Source organism: Rhinolophus sinicus, linkage group LG16 (assembly GCF_036562045.2).
Source record: "Rhinolophus sinicus isolate RSC01 linkage group LG16, ASM3656204v1, whole genome shotgun sequence".
NCBI classification, from domain to species: domain Eukaryota; kingdom Metazoa; phylum Chordata; class Mammalia; order Chiroptera; family Rhinolophidae; genus Rhinolophus; species Rhinolophus sinicus.
In genome coordinates this window covers 16,457,384-16,479,769 of record NC_133765.1, presented here as the reverse complement: position 1 = coordinate 16,479,769, position 22,386 = coordinate 16,457,384, and the positions used below count along the sequence as shown (strand labels likewise).

Genomic DNA, 22,386 nt, shown 5'->3' with positions numbered 1-22,386 from the left:
AAACAGCAAAACTTAACCCACAGAACAGCCTGTGCACAGATAAAAGTTAGCTATAATTTGTTTGGTGTGGATTTTTTCATTAGTTACCCTCAGTATTCTCTGGACCAGGAGTCATAGCTCAGCAAACTACACCTGAAAGTTTGTTTCCTTCAGAGTCCGTGGTTACTTCTCCCTCCCATATTGGCTGTAAAGAAAAAGTAAGGTTTGTGGGAAGGACCAGGGTCGGGTCTGGGGAGGACCCAGCTGCTTTTAGACTTCCCAGTGGACGAACAGTGGGTCCTGGCTGAGTCGGCCTTCCAGCTTTCCCATCTCCATACAGACCTGCCCCTGCACAGGTACACACCTCCGGCCTAGTCTACACCTCAGCATCCTAAAATAACTTGGGGTTTACTGGGCCCTAAATACCTTCCATTTGCATAGTGGTTTCTGCCTTCTGAGACATTTTTATATCTGTCATTCATAGAAGTAGGGAGCTAGGATTCCGAGTTGGTGTGACTTGCATGTGTTAGGGCAGCTGATTGTTGGCACACCAGGGTGAGAACCTTGGGGGCCTGAGGCTCCCAGTCAGAATTCTAAGCCCCATAAAGGAAGTCAGGAATTGGGTTCTTACCTGAGCTGGGGTTTAACGCCTCACTCCATTTAGGATACCTGCCTGTTGACCTCTGGCTCTAAGATGTGCATGTTAGAAATCCATAATTTCTGTGCATTCCTTGGAGTGTGCACAGGGGACTGTAGAGAGTAGAGGGGATCACTTAGGCTTGGTGGTGGATACATAGTTAGTTACCTTAGATCAGGGGTGTCCAAACTGCGGCCCGCGGGCCAACTGTGGCCCGTGATCCATTTTTTATTGGCCCGCAGCAAATTCCAAAAATATATTTAGTTTACTTAAATAAACTAGGTGAGGCAATACATACTTTACCTCGAGTGAGTGGCCCGGCTGTTTGTGTATTTTACTGCATATGGCTCTTGGTGAAAAACGTTGAAAAAAGTTTGGATACCCCTGCCTTAGAGAGACCGGCATGAGGAGACAGAGGCTGTCTGGTTAATAATGTATATTTTAAGGTAACCCATATACGTGGTCGTTACGCAGCTCTCCTAGTCTCTCAGACCCCAGAGAGAGGTCTCTACCTCTCTGTGACACCAACCTCTGTGACACTAACCCAGCCATGTAAGCCTCATCAAAGAAAGAGTGTAAGTGGGACCCGAGAAATATACCTGTGCCAAATTCCGCGTAATGTTGTTTCTCATTCTGTATATTTAAATGAGACTTTCAGCCATAGCGTAAGTAAATATTTCTGTGAATTGTGTTATCTTCTAAAACTTAGTGGTGCCTGTCTGATCTTGTTAAAGACAGCTCTCTTGGGACTGTAGCAATTAGGTTACTAGGAAAAGTATTAAAATTAAAATGAGAAAGGTGAGACAAAAAGTAGGACAAAATGTACCGGTAATTGCAGCCTCGTTATTCCCCTTGATAGTATTTCAGAGAACGGTGATGGCTTAAGTGAACTTTATTTCTTGAATAATTTCACAAGTATTTTCATAAAACTTGATTTTTGAAAGAACATTCCTGCAAGTAAAAAGATTTTTAAAACAGACCTGTGTTTAACCATATTCCTCTGTTACTCACCACTTCTCAAGAAGCAAGTTGGTTTGAAAGGAAGCGGTGGGTGTCCCTACTCCTTGAAAACAGAGCTCTCCCAGGTCCTTGGTATACTTGGGCTGGAAGGACTCCTGGGAAGCAGGTCACACCCTACAAGAACATTCTCAGACTGAGGGAAGTGATGTAGTCATTTCCAAAAGTAGATAATTGGCCAGAGAGAATGTTTGGAGCAAGGGTGCTATTGTCATTATAAAATACCTGTAGTCAAAGTTGTGTTCTCTGACATAGTGGAGAGGCAAGATGGTTAGGAAAGATCATGGACCCTAATTCAAGTCCCAGCTTTTCCTGGTGTGATCTTGGGCAGCATACTTAAATTCTTTGAGCCTAAAAGGCACCCTGGCTCTAGAGTTGGTGTTAGTTTGTTCTATAATCATCTTCATGCAGCCACCCTGTAACGGGTGCCTTGTAGGGTTCTGCCATCAAGAAGCTTACCATCCAGGGAAAGACTAGGGACAGAAACCAGCAGGGTTGGGAACTGCTCGGGTAACAGAGTAGGAGGGAGAGTGGAGAGGGGGTAGGAGACGGAGTGTGGGTGGGTATTGGTCTTACAGGGTTCCTGGAGGACGTAACTCTTGAGCTGAGTTGTGATGGGTGAATAGAAGTTAGCTGGGTGATGTGGGAAGGCGTTTCTGGCAGCAGGAAGAGCTTGTGTAAAGAAGACTAACACCACTGAGGAGCTGTAGGTTGGTGAGAGTGCTGGGTATGTTGGGCAAAAGTGGCAAAAGACAATGCAGGGGGAATGGGCTGTTGCTATATTGTCAAAGGGATAAGCTGAGATTAACGCTTTTCTTGTGTTACCTTCATTGAGGTATGACGTAGCCAGTTTCTTACAACTGAGAGGGTTCAGGAGTTTGCAGGCAATTTACCTTTTTATTGACTGATTTTTAAAATAAATTAGAGCAAATGCTTGTGTCTCCCTCGGACCATATTATGCTCACACACTTGTATTCCAGTATACTTTCTTGACTAGAAAACAAAGGGAAGAAATTTCTTAGCATCCTCAGAATTGTACTTAACTCTGGGTGTACACAGCCGTAAGTATTTGCTGTATGAACAGTGGTGTCCGAGTGTCTAAATGGAGCCTCCGCAGAGCATTCCCCTGTGGTATGGGTTACGAAAACAGTTGATGACATGAGGTCAGGGTCTGTGGGAATCAAAATCAGTGGAACAGATACTGTGGAGGAAGACTAACCATTTCTCAGGCTGTAAGTCAAGTCTGAAAGTGATTTAGGATGGAATTCATACAAATCAAGAAGAAAGGCAGTTGTAATAATACTTAGATCATTTAGTCTAACCATCTTCCTAATGATTTTAGCTTTCTACAGCATCTAAATCCAGTGGCCCTCAGGTCTCAACTTGGACACCTCCAAAAACATTCACCCCTTCAGCAAAGGTTTGAGTGCTTATTACGTATGTGGCGGGCATTTATACAGTAGTTGGAGTACAACAGTGAACAAAGCATAGGTCTCTGTCCTTGTGGAACTTCTGGGGCACAGTCTCCTGAGGTCGTTCCTCCCATATTGGGTGACTCAGGTAGTTAAGTTCCTTGCGTTCTAGCTCTTCACCAGGGAGAAACAGACCGCTCTGTCCCCTTCCTGCATTTGCCTAGCCCAGTATTTGACTTCAGTGCGTTGCCCTACGGTTGTCCCTTGAGTTTTTTGGTTTTTTGGGGTTTTTTTTTCCTTTTTGGTCTTACACCATCTGTACAATTCTCTGAATCTTAAAATCCTAATTGTGTCTTCTTAGCGTATTGATTCCCGCCCTCCTCAGTTTCATAAAAGCACAGTCCAGATCTTTGTACTAAGTCCTCTTCTGCAGTCTCTCCTGATCTATGTCTCATATCTAAAAAAAGACGGTGAGGTTGTGGTCTGGCGTGACTTGTGCTTGGTTGAGTCCATGCTGCCTTCCAAACACCTCATTTCCCATCCTAAAGCGTCATCAAGCAATAAATAATTTGCTAATTGCATCCAGAATTTTGTGCAGGTTTGATTTCAAGCTCACCTTTTACATTTTATAGAATTTGCCATCATCCCTGTTTTAACAGAACCAAGAAACCTGATCCTTCATAGGTCTGCCCGTGTCCTGTGATGTAATTCCATGGCAAGAGACCACTATTGGACTCTTCTTCCTGTCTGCCAGTGTGTTTAGTCAATATTTAGGTATCTGTCCTTATCAATATAAGGACATCTTTTCATCTTTGGTGCATGTGCTTTTTATGACTCTCAGAGTTCTTTGTGTGAGCTTACCAGCGTTCTCAAGATACTTACTCTTCACTCCCATTGGGGTCATCTGTGATTGTATTGTTCACATTTCTTCTGGATTATCTGCTCCCCATTTCAAAACTCCTAGTCTTTAGATGACATCTGGTTTCAAAATCTTTTGAATTGGCATCCTTAAGGCCCATGGTACCACTTCCTTCACGACTAACTGGTCTGGAATTCTCAGTTATCTACTTCAACCAGTTGGTTTTGCGTCATTGGTCAGAATTAAATTTCACATTTGCAGTTTCTTCGTCGCTGCTTCTGTGTACTTACTGAGATGAAGTTGTCTACAGAGCAAATCTAGGTTTCAGTAGTGCCAGTTGTATTTTTTAAATGTCTCAAGGATTATCCATGAGTTCCTGTAGCTAAGTGACCTGTAGTTTGTACGTACGTGCTGTCAGGGGTGTATATGTTCATCACGAAGCATTCGGCTCAGCTCTGGAGACCCATCCAGGGTCAGAGCCTCCCTAACATGTCATGGGGCCACTGGCTCCCTTCCGGTCACATTCTAGCAGTGATGCCCTTTCTCACAGAGGCTTGTCAGAGATGCCCACAAGCTCGCATTCAGCTGCTTCATAAGAATTCAGGGCATTTCATCAGTACGACAGGCTCCTCCTCCCTCTGTTTTTAATGTCGTGTCAGTTATCCTTACCAGCACCTAGTCTTAGGAATTTGATTGACTCTACTTCTGCACTGAAAATGCCTTTTTCCTTAATCATAGTACCTGTCAAAAGTAGGACTCTTTAGAAAGTTCTTGTATTTTTTCTTTTTTTTGAAGATTTTATTGGGGGAGGGGAACAGAACTGTATTGGGGAACAGTATATACTTCCAGGACTTTTCCAAGTCAAGTTGTTGTCCTTTGAATCTTAGCCGTAGAGGGCGCAGCTCAGCTCCAGGTCCAGTTGCCCCTGTTAGTTGCAGGAGGCACAGCCCATCATCCCTGCGGGAATCGAACTGGCAACCTTGTGGTGAGAGCCCACGCTCCAACCAGCTGAGCCATTTGGCCCCACTGACTTCATTCTAGTTGTGGAGGGCGCAGCTCACTGGCCCATGTGGGAATCGTACCAGCAGCCCCATTGCCCAGAGCTCGTGCTCTAACCAACTGAGCCACCCGTCTGCGCAGTTCTTGTATTTTTAATAATACTTTTTGTCTTACAGCATATCATATTCTCATTGGGTTGTGAATCAAAGAAGATTGTTTTTTTTAAAGGTTTTTGTTTTCCTTCCTCAATATGTAAATTGGGTGAGAAAACCATGAAATTGAGGCTCTAGTGTGGTGCAGGCTGGTCATCAATGCTCACCTTAGTTTTCTGTGTGTGGTAATAGCTGTTCAGTAAGAAGAACCAGTACAGTGTTTTCCCGAAAATAAGACCTAACCGGAAAATAAGCCCTAACATGATTTTCCAGGATGACATCCCCTGAACATAAGCCCTAATGCGTCTTTTGGAGCAAAAATTAATATAAGACCCAGTCTTATTTTCAGGGAAACACAGTAGCTAGGGACCTCACAGTATTTTAGTTAATCCTCATGGCTGCCCTATGGAGTAGGTGGCACCCGTCCCATTTTATGCACTTAGAACTTGAGGTTTGTGTGATTTGCTGACAGTCTCACAGGTGGTACGTAGCACACCTAGGACTCAGCCCACAGTCTTTTTTTAAAACAGTTTTATTGAGATATAATTCACATGTCATACAATTTACCCATTTAAAACGTACAACTCTGTGGTGTTCAGCATGTTACATTATTCATTTAAAAAAATTGTGGCGAGGGGCAGCCAGGTAGCTCAGTTGGTTAGAGCACAGTGCTCTTAACAACAAGGTCGCCAGTTCGATCCCCGCATGGGCCACTGTGAGCTGCACCCTCCACAACCAGATTGGAACAACTACTTGACTTGGAACTAGTGGGTTCTGGAAAAACACAAATAAGTAAAAGTTTTAAAAAAAAAATTGTGATGAGATCTGTAAAACAATCTACCATTTTTAGGTGTACAATTCAGTGATATTCATTACATTTACAGTGTTGTACAGTCATCACTATCTCCAAAACTTTTTCATCACCCCAAACAGAAGCTCTGTAACCATTAAGCAATAAACTCCCCAGCCCCCCTCACCTGAGGCTCTGGTAACCTCTAATGTACCTTCTGTCTGTATGAATTTGCCTATTATAGAAAACCCATATACATGGAATCATGCAATATTTGTCCTTTGGGTCTGGCTTATTTCATTTTCCCAGGTTCATCCACATTGTAGCATGTAACTTCTTATGGCTGTTTAGCTGTTTCATTAGGTGATAGACACCAGCTATTTCCACCTACTGGTTATTGAAAATAGTGTTGTTATGAACACTTGTCTACAAGTTTTTGTGTGAATACCTGTTTTTAATTTTTTTAGTATATGCCTAGCAGAATTGCTAGGTCACATTGTAACTATGTTTAATTGTTTGGGGACAGCCACATTTTTCCACAGTGGCTATATCACTTTACAGTCCCACCAGTAATACACAAGGGTGACAGTTCTCTACATTCTTGCCAACACTTTCTTTGTTTTGTGTTTTTTTAATTACAGCCATCCCTACTGGATGTTGAGTATCTTTTCAGGTGCTTGGCCGTTTTTATATCTTCTTTGGGAAAATGTTTGAGTTCTTTGCTCATTTTTTAATTGTGTTGTTTTTTGTTGAGTTTTAGCAGTTCTTTGTGTATTCTGGATATTAAGCTCATCAGATATTTGATGTCTAAATATTTTTTCATTCTGTAGGTTGTCTTTTCACTTCTTGATAGTGTACTTTGATGCACATCCTTAATTTTGATGAGGTCCAACTTACCTATTTTTTCTTTTGCTACTCATGCTTTTTTTTTTAAAGATTTTTTATTGGGAAAGGGGTACAGGACTTTATTGGGGAACAGTGTGTACTTCCAGGACTTTTTTCCAAGTCAAGTTGTTGTCCTTTCAGTCTTAGTTGTGGAGGGTGCAGCTCAGCTCCAGGTCCAGTTGCCATTTTCTAATTGCAGGGGCGCAGCCCACCATCCCTTGCGGGAGTCGAGGAATCGAACTGGCAACCTTGTGGTTGAGAGCCCATGGCCCATGTGGGAATTGAACCGGCAGCCTTCAGAGTTAGGAGCACGGAGCTCCAACCGCCTGAGCCACCGGGCCGCCCTGCCACTCATGCTTTTGATGTCATCTAAGAATGCATCGCCAAATACAAAGTCATGAAGATTTAACCCTGTGTTTTCTTCTGAGAGTCTGAATGATTTTAGCTCTTACATTTAGGTCATTCATCTATTTGGAGTTAATTTTTGTATATGGTTTGATGTAGGGGTCCAAATCATTTCTTTTGCATGTGGGGATCCAGTTGTACCAGCACTATTTGTTGAAGAGATTGTTCTTTCCCCATTGAGTGAACTTGGCACAAAAATCAGTTGGCGGGGCCGGCCCCGTGGCTCAGGCAGTTAGAGCTCCATGCTCCTAACTCCGAAGGCTGCCGGTTTGATTCCCACATGGGCCAGTGGGCTCTCAACCACAAGGTTGCCAGTTCAGCGCCTCGAGTCCCGCAAGGGATGGTGAGCTCCGCCCCTGCAACTAACAACGGCAATTGGACCTGGAGCTGAGCTACGCCCTCCACAACTAAGATTGAAAGGACAACAACTTGACTTGGGAAAAAAAAAAAGTCCTGGAAGTACACACTGTTTCCCAATAAAGTCCCGTTCCCCCTCCCCAATAAAATTAAAAAAAAAAAAAATCAGTTGGCCATTGTACACCTAAAAATTGATAGTAGGCTTATTTCTGAACTCTCAATTCTATTCCATTGGTCTATGTGTGTCTGTCTGCATGCCAATACCCGTTGTGATTACTGGGCTTTGTGTAGTATTGAAGTCAGGAAGTATGAGTCTTCCAACTTTGTTGGTCTTTTTCAAGATTGTTTTGGCTATTCAGGTGCCTTACAATGCCATATGAATTTGAAGACCAGCCTTTCCATTTGTGCAAAAAATAAAATAAAATAAGGCCGTTAGAATTTTGATAGGGATTATGTTGAATTTGTAGATCATGTTGGGTAGTGTTGACATCTTGATAATATTAAGTCTTCTATCCATGAACACAGGATGTCTTTCCATTTATTTATTTAAGTCTTCTTTAATTTCTTTTAGCAATGTTTTGTAATTTTTTGGTTTACTAGTCTTTCACCTTGGCTAAATTTATTCCCAGTTATTTTATTCTTTTAGATGGTTTTGTGAATGGCAGCGCTTGCCCTTTTTTAGTTTCAGGTGTATAAAGCAACATAATAGACATTTACACCCCTCACAAAGTGATAACCCTCCTCCCCCTGGAATTGCATTCCTAATTGTTCAATACTGGTGTGTAGAAACACAACTGATATTTGTGTGTTGGTCTTGTACCCTGCAACTTTGCTGAATTTTGTTACCTCTAATAGCTTTGTTGTGGACTCTTTAGAATTTTATATATATAGGATCATGTCATTTGCGTATAGAGATAGTTTTACTTCTTCCTTTCCATAGCGCAATTCTCTTGCATCACAGCATACTGGCCTATGATACCTTTAAGCCCTGGCCCATCCTAAAATACAAATCCTTATGTTTTCATAGGAAGTGTTAACCAGTAAGCAGCCCTCTCTAACCAAGTTACTGTCCTGAAAGATGATGGGAATTTCAAGGAAGAGACTAAGTCTTCTGTGTTAAAAACAGCATCTGGTTGTAGGTGAGAGTGCATAAGGCTACTTGACTGCGATTTAGAGCACAGCCGAGGAGGGCCCTCTGAAGCCTCCAGCTCCAGTAGCTTTGATTCATACAGGTGCACAAAGAGCACAGAGGCAAAACGTTAAAACACGTGAAGGCCTCAGGCAGCTCCTTGAGGGCAGGGCTGTTTGTCTGCTTTGTTCTCACTGTATCTTTCCAGGGCTTGACACGTAGATATTCAGTACTTATTGATTTGAATAAACAAGTGAAAGTCACAAATAGCAGGATGAAAACTGCCTGGTGATTGTAGGACATGGGTTTTTGTTTTGTTTTGTTACCTTTTTTGGGTTATAGAGCCCTCTGAGAATCTTGTGAAAGCTGTGGAATCTTTCTTCAGGAAAACAACATACATTAACGCATTTACATACAATTCTGCGTATACTTTCAGGATGTTCTTTGATTTCTGAGACCCATTCATGTCACCCAAGTTAAAACTTCTGATTCCAATGTAACTCATTGTGCCCTGGATCTTATTTTTATAGATGTGCTGTGCCCTACATTCTCAAAATGTCCGTGTGGGGAACGGAGGCTGGTTGGGGAAGCAGAAAGCTGCTGTGACAACCAGGTCTTGGGCCTTCTAGGGCTTTGACTGCTCTTGGAATCAAATGCTAGAAGTCAGGCAGTAGAATTAGTTCCAGAGCTGTTGTGTTCATACTCTGGACAAGCAGAGCTATAGGAAACTGTTGCCAGCACATTTAACTCTTGCCTTCTTGCATAGCCCTCACTAGACACAGAGAGTGGGGCTGACTAGTGTCTTCCCAGTGTGTGCTTACTTGTAGAGTTAACGAGTGCGCTCCCCAAGTGCTAAGTGCAGCCAGGCACAAAGATAGTATGTGGCAGTTCTGAGAATGATTAGGATTGTCATAGGGTCACAGTCAGTAAAGATGGTGCATAAGGTTATGTGTCTTCTCTTGATCTGTTGATAAAGGTTAGTCACATATTCCAGGCTTAGTGTTCCTTGAACTGAGTTGATCGATACCCAACCACTTCGAGATTGATGTCTCCTCCAAAGCAAGTGCTGCTTTGGGCTCAGTCCTACCGTGAAGCCAAAGGAAGGGCACTGTACCAGAATCAGAGTGATGAGAGCAGCAAGATGCCTGTGAAGAATTTGAGCCAGCACCATTCAGTAGAGACATGGAAGAAGCTGGTCCATAGCCAGGCCTCTAATTGTGGGCAGCGGGCAGCATAACGTAGCCAGGGCACTTTTCTGTGCTGGGTTCTGGGACTTGTTCCCCATGTGAAGGGCCTTGGACTAAGGTAGAAAACAGCAGGAGGACTGACGTGCTCTTCTTGACAAGTGAGAGTTCCTGCAAGGCCAGAATGATGCGTTAAGTGGCCAGATGGCTATCAGTCTCCCAGTCATTCTTTCTTCCTAGGCTGAACCTTGACCTATCTCTGCTTAGTGTGGTTCCCTCAGTCAAAGCAATAGCTCCTTGTTGATTCAGTACTGTTTTTCTACTACTTGCTGGTTTTTATAAACTTTTTATTATTTAACAAATGTTCATTGAGCGTCTACCATGTCTGGACAGTGGGTTATTTATTGTCTATCCCACAATGAAGACAGCCGTTCCTTGAGGAGAAGAACTGAGCTGCTCATTTTCCCCACAGATATGCAATAAACTGTATTAAATTGATTAGGTAGAATCCTGTGGAAAGTATTATAAAGACCGTCAGAATTATAAGTTAATTGAAAGGCATGAGGTTTGCATGTTCTTTGCAGTTTTTAGTACTCGGTTCACCCTCTTCTTCATCTTTCCATCGTCTTCCTCAGTTGCTTAGGATCTATCACAGTAGTTTGCAGGCCTGCCCCTCATCTCCTCTCATCCTAACGTGGCGTCCTTCCCATCCCATCAGTTTTGAAAGGACCCTTGTTAACAAGGTTGAAAACCCACTTGAATACCGTGTTTCTCCCTGCTGATGCTAGTTCTTCGAAAGTGCTTCAGAAGCAGTGACCATCTGGGGACATGAGCATGGAGATGGGAGTTCTCTTTGGGAATTCCACTCCCATAACATCTACTGTTTACTTCGTTGGGTGTTCTGGGTAACGATTCCCACATAGTACTTGCTTTAATTATTGCAGGCACCTTTCGAAGTCAGAAGGAAACCGAAACTTGCACAACTTGAGCAGTTGGCGATGGTCATGTGGTCACTAAGAGTGGCAGGACCAGGACATCAATCAGTCCAGTCCTGCCCAGAGTTCATAGCACAAACCACTGCCCCTGTGCCACCTTATACCTGTTCTAAGCAGACAAGCGATAGCATGCGTCTTGTAGAGCTTAGTTTTTGGTAGGTCTAATATTCAAGTTGTATTCTAAGTACACAGTATAGAGCCTAGCCCAGTGTTCTGAGCAAAATAAATACCCCATCTATGGTGACTACCACTGGAGGTCAGTCCTGCTTTCATTGTCTGCACGTGCAGCTTTATAAGGTGTTTATTAGGGGGTTTGTGTTACCTTGGGATTTGTTTGATTTGGGTCAGAGTTGTTTATGTTTCTTCAACTGAAAAAAGAGCAGAGGTCCAAGGTTTCTTAGGACCAGCTTGGCGATTCTGGACTACAGCCTGGAACATGATTTTTAATATCTTAAGATATACAGTTGTATAACTGCGTTTCCAGCACATCGTGTCCTTGCATCTGTTATATAGTCCAAATCTGGGAAAGAGCTGGGCAAGTTTGAGAAATTGAAAGGAAGCCAGTGTGATTAGAGGGGAGGGAAAGAGGGGCACGAAATGAGGTCAGAGATGGGAAGAGTCAGGAGCCAGATCAGGCAGATCCTTGAAGGCGGGAGTTTGGCTGTTGCTCTTGTACGGAGAAAGGTGTTGGGTTTAAAAGGCAGAGCGGTGACCCATTCTGGGTGGTGGTGGTGGTGATGGTGGTGGTGGTGGTGGTGGTTGTGGTTGTGGTTGTGGTTGCTGTTGCTGCTGCAAGGTCTGTCTTTTACTGTCCTTAGGCGCTTGTGCCTGTCACGTCTGTCCTCCTGAACCATGCTCCTCTGCTTGGCCATCTCTGCCCAGCATGTGGGGGACTGCAACCCATAGCTTTCTCTCTTTTCTTTGATTCTGCAGCTTTCTCTGGAAAGTAGTTTTTAAGAAACCTGTGACATGAAGTAGAACATGGCAAAGCAAGTTCCCTCCTGCAGAGAGTGCTGTATTACATTAGTGTGTGTATTGGGGGTAGGGAGGTGGGCATGGAGGAGCTATGGAGCCTCCTTGGGGGAGTCGGCCAGAATCCTGGAGGATAAGTAAGGAACCTGACCTCCTGACATCGCAGAGCCTTGCTTTCCACTAATACCAATGGGAGGTGCCCCCCTGGCAGGGTTATTTTATAGATCACCACAAAAAGAGGGGTGGGGCAATGGGGGAATGAGGAAGGTGGGTGGTCTCCCATTTCGGGTGCCGTAGAGCGTCCGAAGTAGAGAAGTGGACTCGGGCTGTTGACGCGAGCCGTCAGGAGGGCCTTGGGGAAGCGGTGGAGCAAGAGCCAGAGTGTGGTCGGCAGGGTCTGGCTGTAGGAGAGGAGGGTGACTAGGAGTTGGCTGGTTGGGCTGGGGTGCCATAGATGATGGAAGGGGGATCAGGGCAGGATGGCTGGGCGGGCAGAGCCAGGTAGTGAGAGGCTGGGGAGAACCAGAGGCGGGAGCATTAACAGGAGGTCAGAATATATTCCTTGTCCCCCTGGCTGGAGGGACGAGTGCATCCAAAAAATGGGAAGGGTTGCCCAGGGCCAGGTTTTGGGGAAGGTGAGACTTTTGTTTTCTTCCACATTTATCAAACATCGGTAAGGCAGACTAAGATTACAAACTTGGGGCAAAATGTGTGCTCTCTGAGCATCTGGAATCCACTTGAAGATAGAGATGGCATAGATAAAAGACAGGATTCTGAAGTATTTTTTATAGGACATCAAATGAGTGGGCAAACAGAAACTTCAGTCACAGGGAGAAGCCATTGATTCTGTCATCCTGTCAACCGCATCCATCAGCCCAAAACTGTAGTTTCAGTTTTCTTGTTTTTTTGTGTGGTTTTTTTTAAAGTCTCAGCTCATTCTTGCCTTAGCCTTTTTTCTTTAACATCATGTCATAGTCCGATCTGACGTCTGGGTCTGCGTGCCTGCCTGCAGACTGCCCAGGTGCCCTCGGGACATTGCCCCTTAGTACAGAAGAGGCCACCTGGGTGTTTGCTTGGCCGACCCCCCTCCTCTTTCCTCACTGAGGCCTCTGCAGGTGTACGTCGCACACCCTCTTACTTGTCCTTGCTTTCTGTATATTTACTTTATCCATTAATTACATTTTCTGTGTTTGTAATTAGCAATAAATAGAAATTAATTTGGAATGATCTCAGTTTTCTATCCATGAGTTTTTATTTCATTATTTTAAAAATAAAGAGGCAGTCTGTTTTCTTAGGTGAAAAGGAGATGAGGAAAGAATATAATCATAAGTTGGAGAGAAAAGCAGGACAGTGACGCTCCTCGTCTCAATGGCCTCATTGCTCTCCCAGCAACAAGACAGCAGGTTCTGCACTGAAAGGCTTAACGAGGTCAAGACCCTAGAGGAGACGCAGTGCAGAGCTCAGGGGAATCGGGGGGCTGGTCCAGCTGCAGGGGCCCATGGTTTGTACTGTCTGAGGAGCTCCTGCCTGCAGCAGGATTCTCGCTGCTCACCTAGGCCTGAATTTAATTTGTGTGTTAAATAAGTTTCATTATTAATGTCTTATGTTTGTACTGAAATAGTCCTTTTTAAAAAATGGGTTGAAACAATTAGATTGGACACGAGTCATGATTCCAGATTTTCCTCAATTTCAGCTTCCAGCTACGTGCTTTCTACAAAGTCTCTACTATGACTCAAAGTTCTCATCACAATAGAGATTTCCTGATACGCAGACCTGAAAAGTGTCTCTACTAGAAACAGAAATATGATCATAATTAAAGTTTTCCTGTTTTGCGACTTCTGTACAGTAGGAAAAGGATATACAAATTATAAAAACTAAATCTATGATCTGCTCCAAAGAATATGAATATTTTCATAATTATCAAAAACATTTGTGATTATCCCAAATGTTTTTAAGAAAGAAAGACATTTCTCTTTCTACTATCTAAATAAAAACATTGTGACATGGAGAGAGAGGGCGCAATACTTAGACTCCAAGCACTGATCTTAAAATAATCTGTATTTCAGAAGTCTTTAGTATGTCCCAAATATTTTAAAACGTAATTCTTATAGTAAATCAATTTACTCTCTCTCCCAAATTTGTATTTCCTTTTAAGGCAAAGCAAGAGAACACATGTCTTTTTAGTTGTGATATTTTCCACTAAAGTATTTTACAACTTATTTATTTTTTTTTTTTTAAGGAGGGCACAGCTCACAGTGGCCCATGTGGGGATCAAACTGACACCTTGGTGGTGTTATTAGCGCCACGCTCTAACCAACTGAGCTAACCGGCCACCCCTACAACTTAATTTTTAATACAAGTCTGAAAAATAGAATTCTTGGTTGTTAAGCTTCAGATGTTAATTGTTCAACTTGGGTGTTTCAGTTGAGCCTGTAACATTAATTATAATCATTTAATTTATAAAATTAAATACATGCAGTTGATTTTTTACATCTTGTTTTTCTCATATGCATATCTAGTACATTTTATTTTTGTCTTAGAACTTCTCATTTTTTGAAATCTAATTACTAATTACCAGAATAACTCTTTATAAGCCATCCTACAGTTGAATTGGTGGTTCTCCTAAGTAAAGGAGTATGAGTCAGAATTCAGACAGGGAATTTAAAGGGGAAATTTTTTTTTTTAACTGAATTTGTACTGTGTTTTAACCAGGGAGCCTCAGGGGATAGAGTTCTTTTTTTCCATTGTCGTTTTGGTGAGTACTCAGAATAAGCTAGTTTCCACAAGACGAGAAGTTCCATTTGGTAATAGTGCTGTTTTCCGTGGAGATGTAGTGACTGCAGTCTTATTTCTCAGTAGGTTTGGGGAGTCACAAGCTGTTCTGTATGTGTGGGCTCGTGCATCCTAGAGAGCAAGTAGAATGATAAAATTAAATAATCAAGGATGGGAAGGTAGAAAACTCATAGCAGCCGGTCTGCGTTCACAGGGGGAAGTTACAAAGACAGGACATTAAGGACAGAGGGTGTTTTGGTGAGAAGAGCCTGGGAGGAGGGGAGGCTGAGTGATCCTAGGTGCCAGTGCCAGATGGCAAGGACACAGGCAGCCGAGACTGGGAGCGCCTAGCTTTGTACCCCCTGCTTCCTGGTGGCCCAGCCGGTGACCTTGGGGAGGGCGCCTGCCTCTGGATCTGTTACCGCAGCCTACCTTATAGGAAGTCGGTGTACGTTGGGGATAGTTGGGGATAGCACGGCTGAGGGAGCCCTGCAGGTGCAGATCAGTGTGAAAACGGCCACCGGGCCAGTCCCCGACTCGCAGTGCCATTGAAGTAGAAACCCAGGCCCATGCAGCACGCTCCACAGGGGCTCATTTCCTTCCCCATCCTATTTGGGCCTTCTCCCCCAGCCCTCCTGCACCCCTGCTCTTTGCAGCCTGAGCCCTTATGTTGATATGTGGTCGTCTCAGGAAAGAACTACCAAGTTTACGAACTCAGTAGACATTGGCAAAATGTTATTAGGTTGGTGCAAAAGTAATTGACGTTTTTGTAATTTTTTTAACCTTTTAAACCGCAGTTACTTTTGCACCAACCTAATAGGTTGTCTGCTTCCCAGTGGCATATGTAGAGGTACTGAGTCACCTACGCAAATGTGTTTCCAGTCCCCATGTAAAAGGAGTTATTTCTTGGTGCTTTCTTAAAAATGCCTGATCTCGTATTTGGGCCATGGACTAACTGTTAGAGGTTTTTGTAATACCCTTTTTTGTGTGACATAACTCAGAGTCAAATTTGTGTCCTATTGGAGTTAGTAGCCAATATGGAGAGAGAAAAAGGCTGCTTTTGTGCTCTGGAGCTGCTTCACTTAACACACATTCTTGCTAGTTGGAGAGAAGCACACTGGGCTAATATTGGTAGCACCTTTTATCTTTGGCACTGCTTGAGTTTAAGCATTGAAAAAGGTAAGTTGAGTCCTAAAAAAATGTATAGGTTCCTTTGGATAAGACAGTGTGTGTGATTTAATAGTAACTTTCTTTTTTTCTTTAGTTTGCAGAGAAAATGCTGACTTTGTCTTCTTTCTCCATCTTTACAGGTTGGTGACATTGTGAAAGTCACAAGGATGAATATAAATGGCCAGTGGGAAGGCGAAGTGAACGGGCGCAAAGGGCTTTTCCCCTTTACGCATGTCAAAATCTTTGACCCTCAAAACCCAGATGAAAATGAGTGATTGATGTTGCCCTGTTTCCTGCTGCTTCATCGTTCTCCCTGTCCATACATAGTTTCCTTTGAGTGGGAAAGCGTCTGTCGCATAGGCAAGTTACACTGCATTGCCGACGTCCAGCTTTCTGCAGACTGGCGGACTCGTACACGTTTGGAATGCACACCGTGGCTGCCTCGGCATTTGTATCATAGTCATAATTGTCAAAGAGGAGCCAAGTTTAGAGTTCTTTTGGATCATAAACTGGAAATACTGGTGGAAGCACACAAGTGAAGAGAATTGACAAGGAAAGGGCCTTCTCATCACTACCCTGTTTGCTGTACTTGTGACTGATTCTGCCATGTTCATGAGAAAGCTTGAGGCTGTGGCGAGACATTGCACGTTGCTGTTCCTTAAAGCAGTGGCTCAGTCACCATTTTGTTTTTCCTTGGAAGAACAGAGCAAGTGACCCTTAAGAGGGAATTCTGTCCTAAACTCCCTAAATCTGGCTTTGCTTTTTTTTTTCCTTTTGGTTTGATTTTGGAAGACTTAATTAGACTTGTGTATTCTAACAGGTTTTTAAGTAGCAGGTTGGGTTTTTATATTATCACAAGGAATGGCACAAGCCTCTGAGCTTCTAAATTGAAGCTGCTGTAACTACAGGAATATGAAAGAAAAAAAAGAAAAAAACAACCCTGAAGTAGAGGCCTTTATTGTCTTGGTTGCCAACAGTATCTTGTTTTGCCATGCAGCAAACAACACACACAAATATCAGCAGTCGTGTGCCAAGCTGTGTGGGCAGCCTCTTGGATTGTGTAGTTCCCAGCAGCAACACATGGAGGGCGATTTGGGGAAAACCTGTGCTTACCTTGTTTGCCAGTGACAAGGGCATTGGTGGTAGTGGGGCGCTTGGCTGGTTTTCTGTCATGTTTCAGAGAATGTACCTGTTGAACTTCAAGTTTGTATAAGTTGAAGTATAAGACTTCAGGTTTCTTTAAAAAGTGAGGTCGTTCATAGAATCATTGAATTCATTAATGAATCTTTAAATTCTGCTCTCTGAAGCCCAGTCGTCCCTGCCCCCGCCCAGGCTCGCCAGGCTGCCGGGGAAAGACGGTACTGCTAATCCTGGCTCCTGTCCGTGTGCTCGCGATGCTCCCAAGCAAAGAAAATGCAGGCCCTGGAAGTGTGTTAATGCGTTTGATGTCTGATGTTGTCGTGACTAGGGGGAACCATTAACCAGTTTATCATTAACCATTTACCAGTTTGATGTTACAGTTTTCCCTTTAGCTGAAAGAGGCCTGTTTATCCAAGCCGGCTGGTACCAATGTGTGACTGATTCCTTGTCTGCTGGCTCTAGCAGACAAGAATTCTGAAACCTTCCTGCAGTTTTTCAGTCTGCTCTATATTTTGGACACTGATGAAGACAGGCCTCAGCGCAGAAGGAATACAGCAGACCTAGAGATGTAGCAGCCACCTGATGAGCAGCTCTGTGTCATTTACTGAACATCTGCTACAACCATGGCCCTGGTTCCCAAGGGTCTTAGGTGTTGAGGGTTACAGCAATACATTCTGGTGACAGAATCAGCAAAACAACAATTCTTTGATTTCTCTTCAAATCAGTCTTCTGTCAGGCAGGTAACCGCCATATTAAAGAATCTTGAGAGTGCTCCTCTGTGACAAAATTGATGGTCAGTTGGAAAAACTATCACTGTGGCTGCCCGTCTGGGTTTTTCCTGAAAAAGACAGCAACCGGCTCTTCCTAATCATTGAGAACTGGGGTCACCTCTGGCTCGGAAGGTACCCGTCCAATTGCGTTGCCTCTTGTTTGGAATTCAGGCCTGATCTAGCACCCACAACAAGTGACACATGTGTGCCAGGATCCCCACACTCTGCCTGGAAACAGCACTTGCCTTTCAGCCAGTGACTCAGTACTTGAGGAGAGTGTCTCGCAGAAGGTGAAATATGTGCCTTGTTCACAGAGGGCACAAACCATAAGGTTTTTTAAAACTAAATTTAGCGGAGTGGCTTGGCACCTTTTATGGCAGTGGTTGGCTACAAATCTAAGCAGTAAATGACCCTTTTGGAAAGCATGGTTCCCTTTCAGCCGTATCTGCTGTCCAATATAGCAAGACTCTACGGCACGTGGAGCACTTGAGAATCAGGTTTGGCTAGACACCTGTACTCATGGTTGGGAAACTGAAAGGAGGGAAGGACGACTGCTCCCCCCTTGGAGCTCAAGCATCCCTGGCACTGTGCTAACTTTCTTTTACAGCTGTTTACAGACAAGGCAGGCCAAGCAGACGGCCACTGCTCTTGTAATGTTTGCTCAGAGGAATATGAACATGTTATTTTTGAAAAGGGATGATATGTTTTTGTGCCAGGTGTTTATAATTTAATCCTTTAATATTATGTTCATTAACCTCTTAAAAATGAGTGGATTCTTGTTTTAACACAGTACCTAAGACTAATGCTTTCTGTGGACACCACTGAGCTCTGCCTCAAACTCCGCCCTCTGGGACCCGAGATCAGTGTCCCAGTAACTGCTGTCAGTGTGGACACTGAGCTAGTTGTATATTCTGAAGGAGTAGAAGGACAGTTCTCTGAGACAGGGTCGTTGTCTCTGCAGGAGGAACAGTGGCCTTGCTTCTAGACAGTCTTCACTGTGTGTTTTCAAACAACAAAAACAACACAAAACTCTTTTGACCTGTAACTTAAAGATCATAAACTTCAGGCAATAATATTTTCTGTGTAAGCTTTTAAAATTATTTTTGGGGATCATAGCTTGTTTTATTTTGTGCTATAAAATTAACAGTATTAAATGACCTATATTCTTAGAATACATCGAGTGTCTTTTCTTAACAGATTAGTGCCTTTTTATTTTTGTATTCCATTTTACGTTGTTGGTCCTGGCATCAAACCCTTGTTTCCATGGCCTGTTTGTACATTGTCTCAATAAAACTTGCATCAGCTGGTGGCGGCAGCGGCGTTGGTGTTTCGGTGTCTCCTCAGTGCTGCCCGGAGGCGCTCAGCCCCCACCAGCCTCCCAACAGTTCCTGGTAACACACTGGTGCTTCACTGAAGATAAGTCCTGCAGCCCAGCCCTGCTACTGACCGTGAAATAGAGTGGGGTCTTGGATCAGCCGTTCTGCCCCTCGGGGCCTTCCTACAGAAGAGAAGCCGCTGGTGTTCAGTCTCGGCCTCCTGAGGATGAGGTAATAGTTGCCACACTTTACACCACCAAGGTCAACTTGGATGTTTTCCCTCAGGGGCACCCATATCTAAAGGCTTCTGTTAAATATTTGTTCAGCACACGCCAGCCAGAGTTGAATGGTTTCAAGCAGAAGTCATGGAAAATGAGCAGCCTCATCCCAGAGCCGGACATGGTATCTGGCTTTTTTCTTTTTTTCCTCCAACTTAAGTACTTTTCTTCTGTTCCTGTCTGTAGTCTGTATATGGCCCTCCAGATGAACTCTGGGGACCATCAGGTAGATAATGAGGTATTGGGGGCCTGCCGATTTCCCTGACACCCCCCTTAGCCAGAGCTCTGTTCCCACATCTGTGTGTGTATTGAGAGGTACAAGTCTTGCAGTAAAACCTCTGGAAATGACACTCCCTGGTTCCCACTTGCAGGATTCTGTAGAATTTGAGAAAAGTTTGTCTTGCATGGAAATAACAAAACTCAAATCATTCTGGAACAATTCCCTGGAGACACCTTTGAAGAATACTTTCAGTTTGAAAAGGTATATTTTGGTCAGCAATCCTGGGCTGGATTCCTCTGTGGCAGGGAAGCCCTTGGAAATGGGGTCGGGTATGGGGGGCAGCCCCTACATGTGCACGCACCCTGGTCTTGAGATATCACCCTGCAGCAAAAAAAAACACGACCCTGCTGGGCTTCTGGGAGATGACTGGCCAATTCGGTGACCCCCAGCTCCCTCGCAAGGCCTGACCCTGCTCTTGCCGTCTTAGGGGCACCCTGGTTCCCCGGGTGGGGTGCAGCCAGAGCTGGATCGGGGGGTTCAGCCCTGCCCTGGAAAGCCCCGGGCGCAGAAGCGGTGACGATGGCTCCGATGGTTGGGGGCGCCGTGAAGCCCTGGGCAGGTTCGGGAAGGCTTCGGTCTGTCAAGGGGCTGTGATCTGTGTGCCGCGTGTTGTGAAAGCGAAGCCTGAGTGCTCTGGGGCGCGGACCCGAGCCAGAGGGAGAACTGAGACCGCGGGCCCGGCTCACCACGGCCGACTCCCTGTCGGGGCGCTCTCCCTGCTCGCCTTTATGAGGGGAACCGGGTGGGTGGAGGGACGGGCGCAGTCGGCAGGGCAGAGCTCAGGCACAGCCTCCATGCCCCTGGTCCGGCGTCCTCAGGCCGAAACCCCGCTGCGGCACGTCCTCCAGACCTCTTACACCCGGGCGCTGCCGCTCCCCACCCTGAGCGGCAGCCGGAGGATCCCAGGGAGACCCTGGCGTGGAGTGGGGCCGGGCAGACAGCACATGGGGAAAGGGTACAGGGAGGGTGGACCCAGCGTGGGGTGGACGTGGAGGACCTAGAGTACTCAGGTCCCAGAAAGTGTTGACACTTCCCCATGTTCTCCCGAGCACAGGGCTCTCGGCGGCCACCGAGGGGCCGAAGGATTTCTTACGTGGGCCCAGGCCCAGCCGCTGCAGGGATCGAGTCGGCGGGGCCTGGTGGACGCGCGCACACCCGACGCCTGCACTCCCCGGGTTCCCCGGCAGTGGCAGCAGGACCAAAGGGTGGGCGGGTGGGACGCAGGAGGCTGGGAATCAGGAGTGCGGCCGGGGGCCGTCAGCGCCGCCTTTTCTGGACGGCTCTGACCCCTCACCATGCTGCTCCGGAGGGGCGGTGCAGAAGCGTCCCAGCTGCCAAGGCTAAAGAGGGTGGGGCGCCAGCGGAGGAAGGAGGTCTGGAGCGGGTGGCTCGGCGGCGGCCCAGGGAGGACAGCTCATACCCACCTGCCTGAGACAGCACTGGGGGATCCATTGTTTAGGCTCAGGGGTTTGAGGAAGGGGATAGGGAAGGGGAAGCCCTCTGAGTGAGCATCCAAAGCTGCACAGCAGCAAGGTATGGGGCGCAGGGAGTCGTCTGCCCAGTAATTGCAGAGAGGGCTGGCGTCAAGAAGAGGAGGGACCTGAGCAGAGCTGCGCCAGGCCAGTTACCAGAGGAGGGGACCCAATCCCTGGCGCCAGCCTGCCAGGACTTCACCAACACAGCTCCAAGGAGTTTGAGAAATTTGGATTTAGAAGGAAAACATCCGTAGGCTGCAGCATTCAAAACACGGGGATCTGATGAAAGGTCTCTCTCCACTCTGTCCATTCCTCTCCCCGCAATCTCCGTTTCCAGTTTATTATACATATATCTTTCCAGTTATTCTATAATATACAAGTAAATACATCTGTAAAAATTCTTTTTCAGTGTTTTCTCTGCACGCAGGTAGATTACTTACTATTCTGCATCTTGCTTTATTCCCCCAATCTATTTTAGAGTGTTCCAAATCAGCATATTGAGTATTTGTTCCTTTTTCTTCACTGTGTATAGTATTCTATGAGATGGATGTACTGTCACTCATTTATGTCCCTCTATGGATGGACATGTAGATCCTTTCCAATCACAGGTGGTTCCTCACCCCCCCACACACACACACACATTAAAATGAGTTCCTCTGAGTGGGATTGCTGGGTCAAAGGCTCTGGACATTTGCAATTTTGAGAGCTGTTGCCTAATTGCCCTCTGTAGGGATTCCCTCAGTTTACACTTTCAAGCAGCACCATGTACGAAAATATCTATAATGTCTTTACAAACCTTCTGTAGACAGCTTTTTAATGTTGAACAATATTCCACTCAATATTCCACTCTGGCTGAAGCAGCTTATACTAGCCGATCTGTCACTAGGGGTGGGGAAGTTGCTGTCACGGGGGCTGGGGAAGTTGTTGCCAGTCTCTCTTTTTTAAAAAAAAATTTATTGGGGAACAGTGTGTTTCTCCAGGGCCCATCAGCTCCAACTTATTTTCCTTCAATCTAGTTGTGGAGGGCGCAGCTCAGCTCCAAGTCCAGTTGCTGTTTTCAATCTTTAGTTGCAGGGGACACAGCCCACCATCCCATGTGGGAATTGAACCGGCAACCGTGTTGTTCAGAGGTTGCACTCTAACAAACTGAGCCATCCGGCTGCCCCTCTGGAAGCTCAGCAGCAGCTCATTGTCTTCAATTTGGCTGTGGAGGGCACAGCTCACTGGCCCATGTGGGAATCCAACCCGCAACCCTAATGTTCAGAGCTCGCGCTCTAACCAACTGAGCCATCTGGCCGCCCTGTTGGCAGTCTCGATGATGGAAAATCCTCAGGTCTAAGAAAAGGCTGCAGGGGCTGGGCCCACTTTCCAGCCCTTGGGCTGACTCTGGCCCGTTCCTCACCCCAGCTGTCT

At 45.3% G+C, this 22,386-nt stretch overlaps 1 protein-coding gene across 1 annotated transcript in view; it reads left to right on the top strand.

Annotated features, from left to right (window-relative positions):
* CRKL (CRK like proto-oncogene, adaptor protein) overlaps window positions 1-18,798 on the top strand; it is a 30,187-nt gene extending 11,389 nt beyond the window's left edge. Inside the window, exon 3 of the mRNA XM_019710170.2 lies at window positions 15,855-18,798. Coding sequence (XP_019565729.1) covers window positions 15,855-15,989 — 135 coding nt within the window. The 3' untranslated portion in view covers window positions 15,990-18,798. The remainder of the gene's footprint in view (window positions 1-15,854) is intronic.
* Window positions 18,799-22,386: the final 3,588 nt, after the last annotated feature.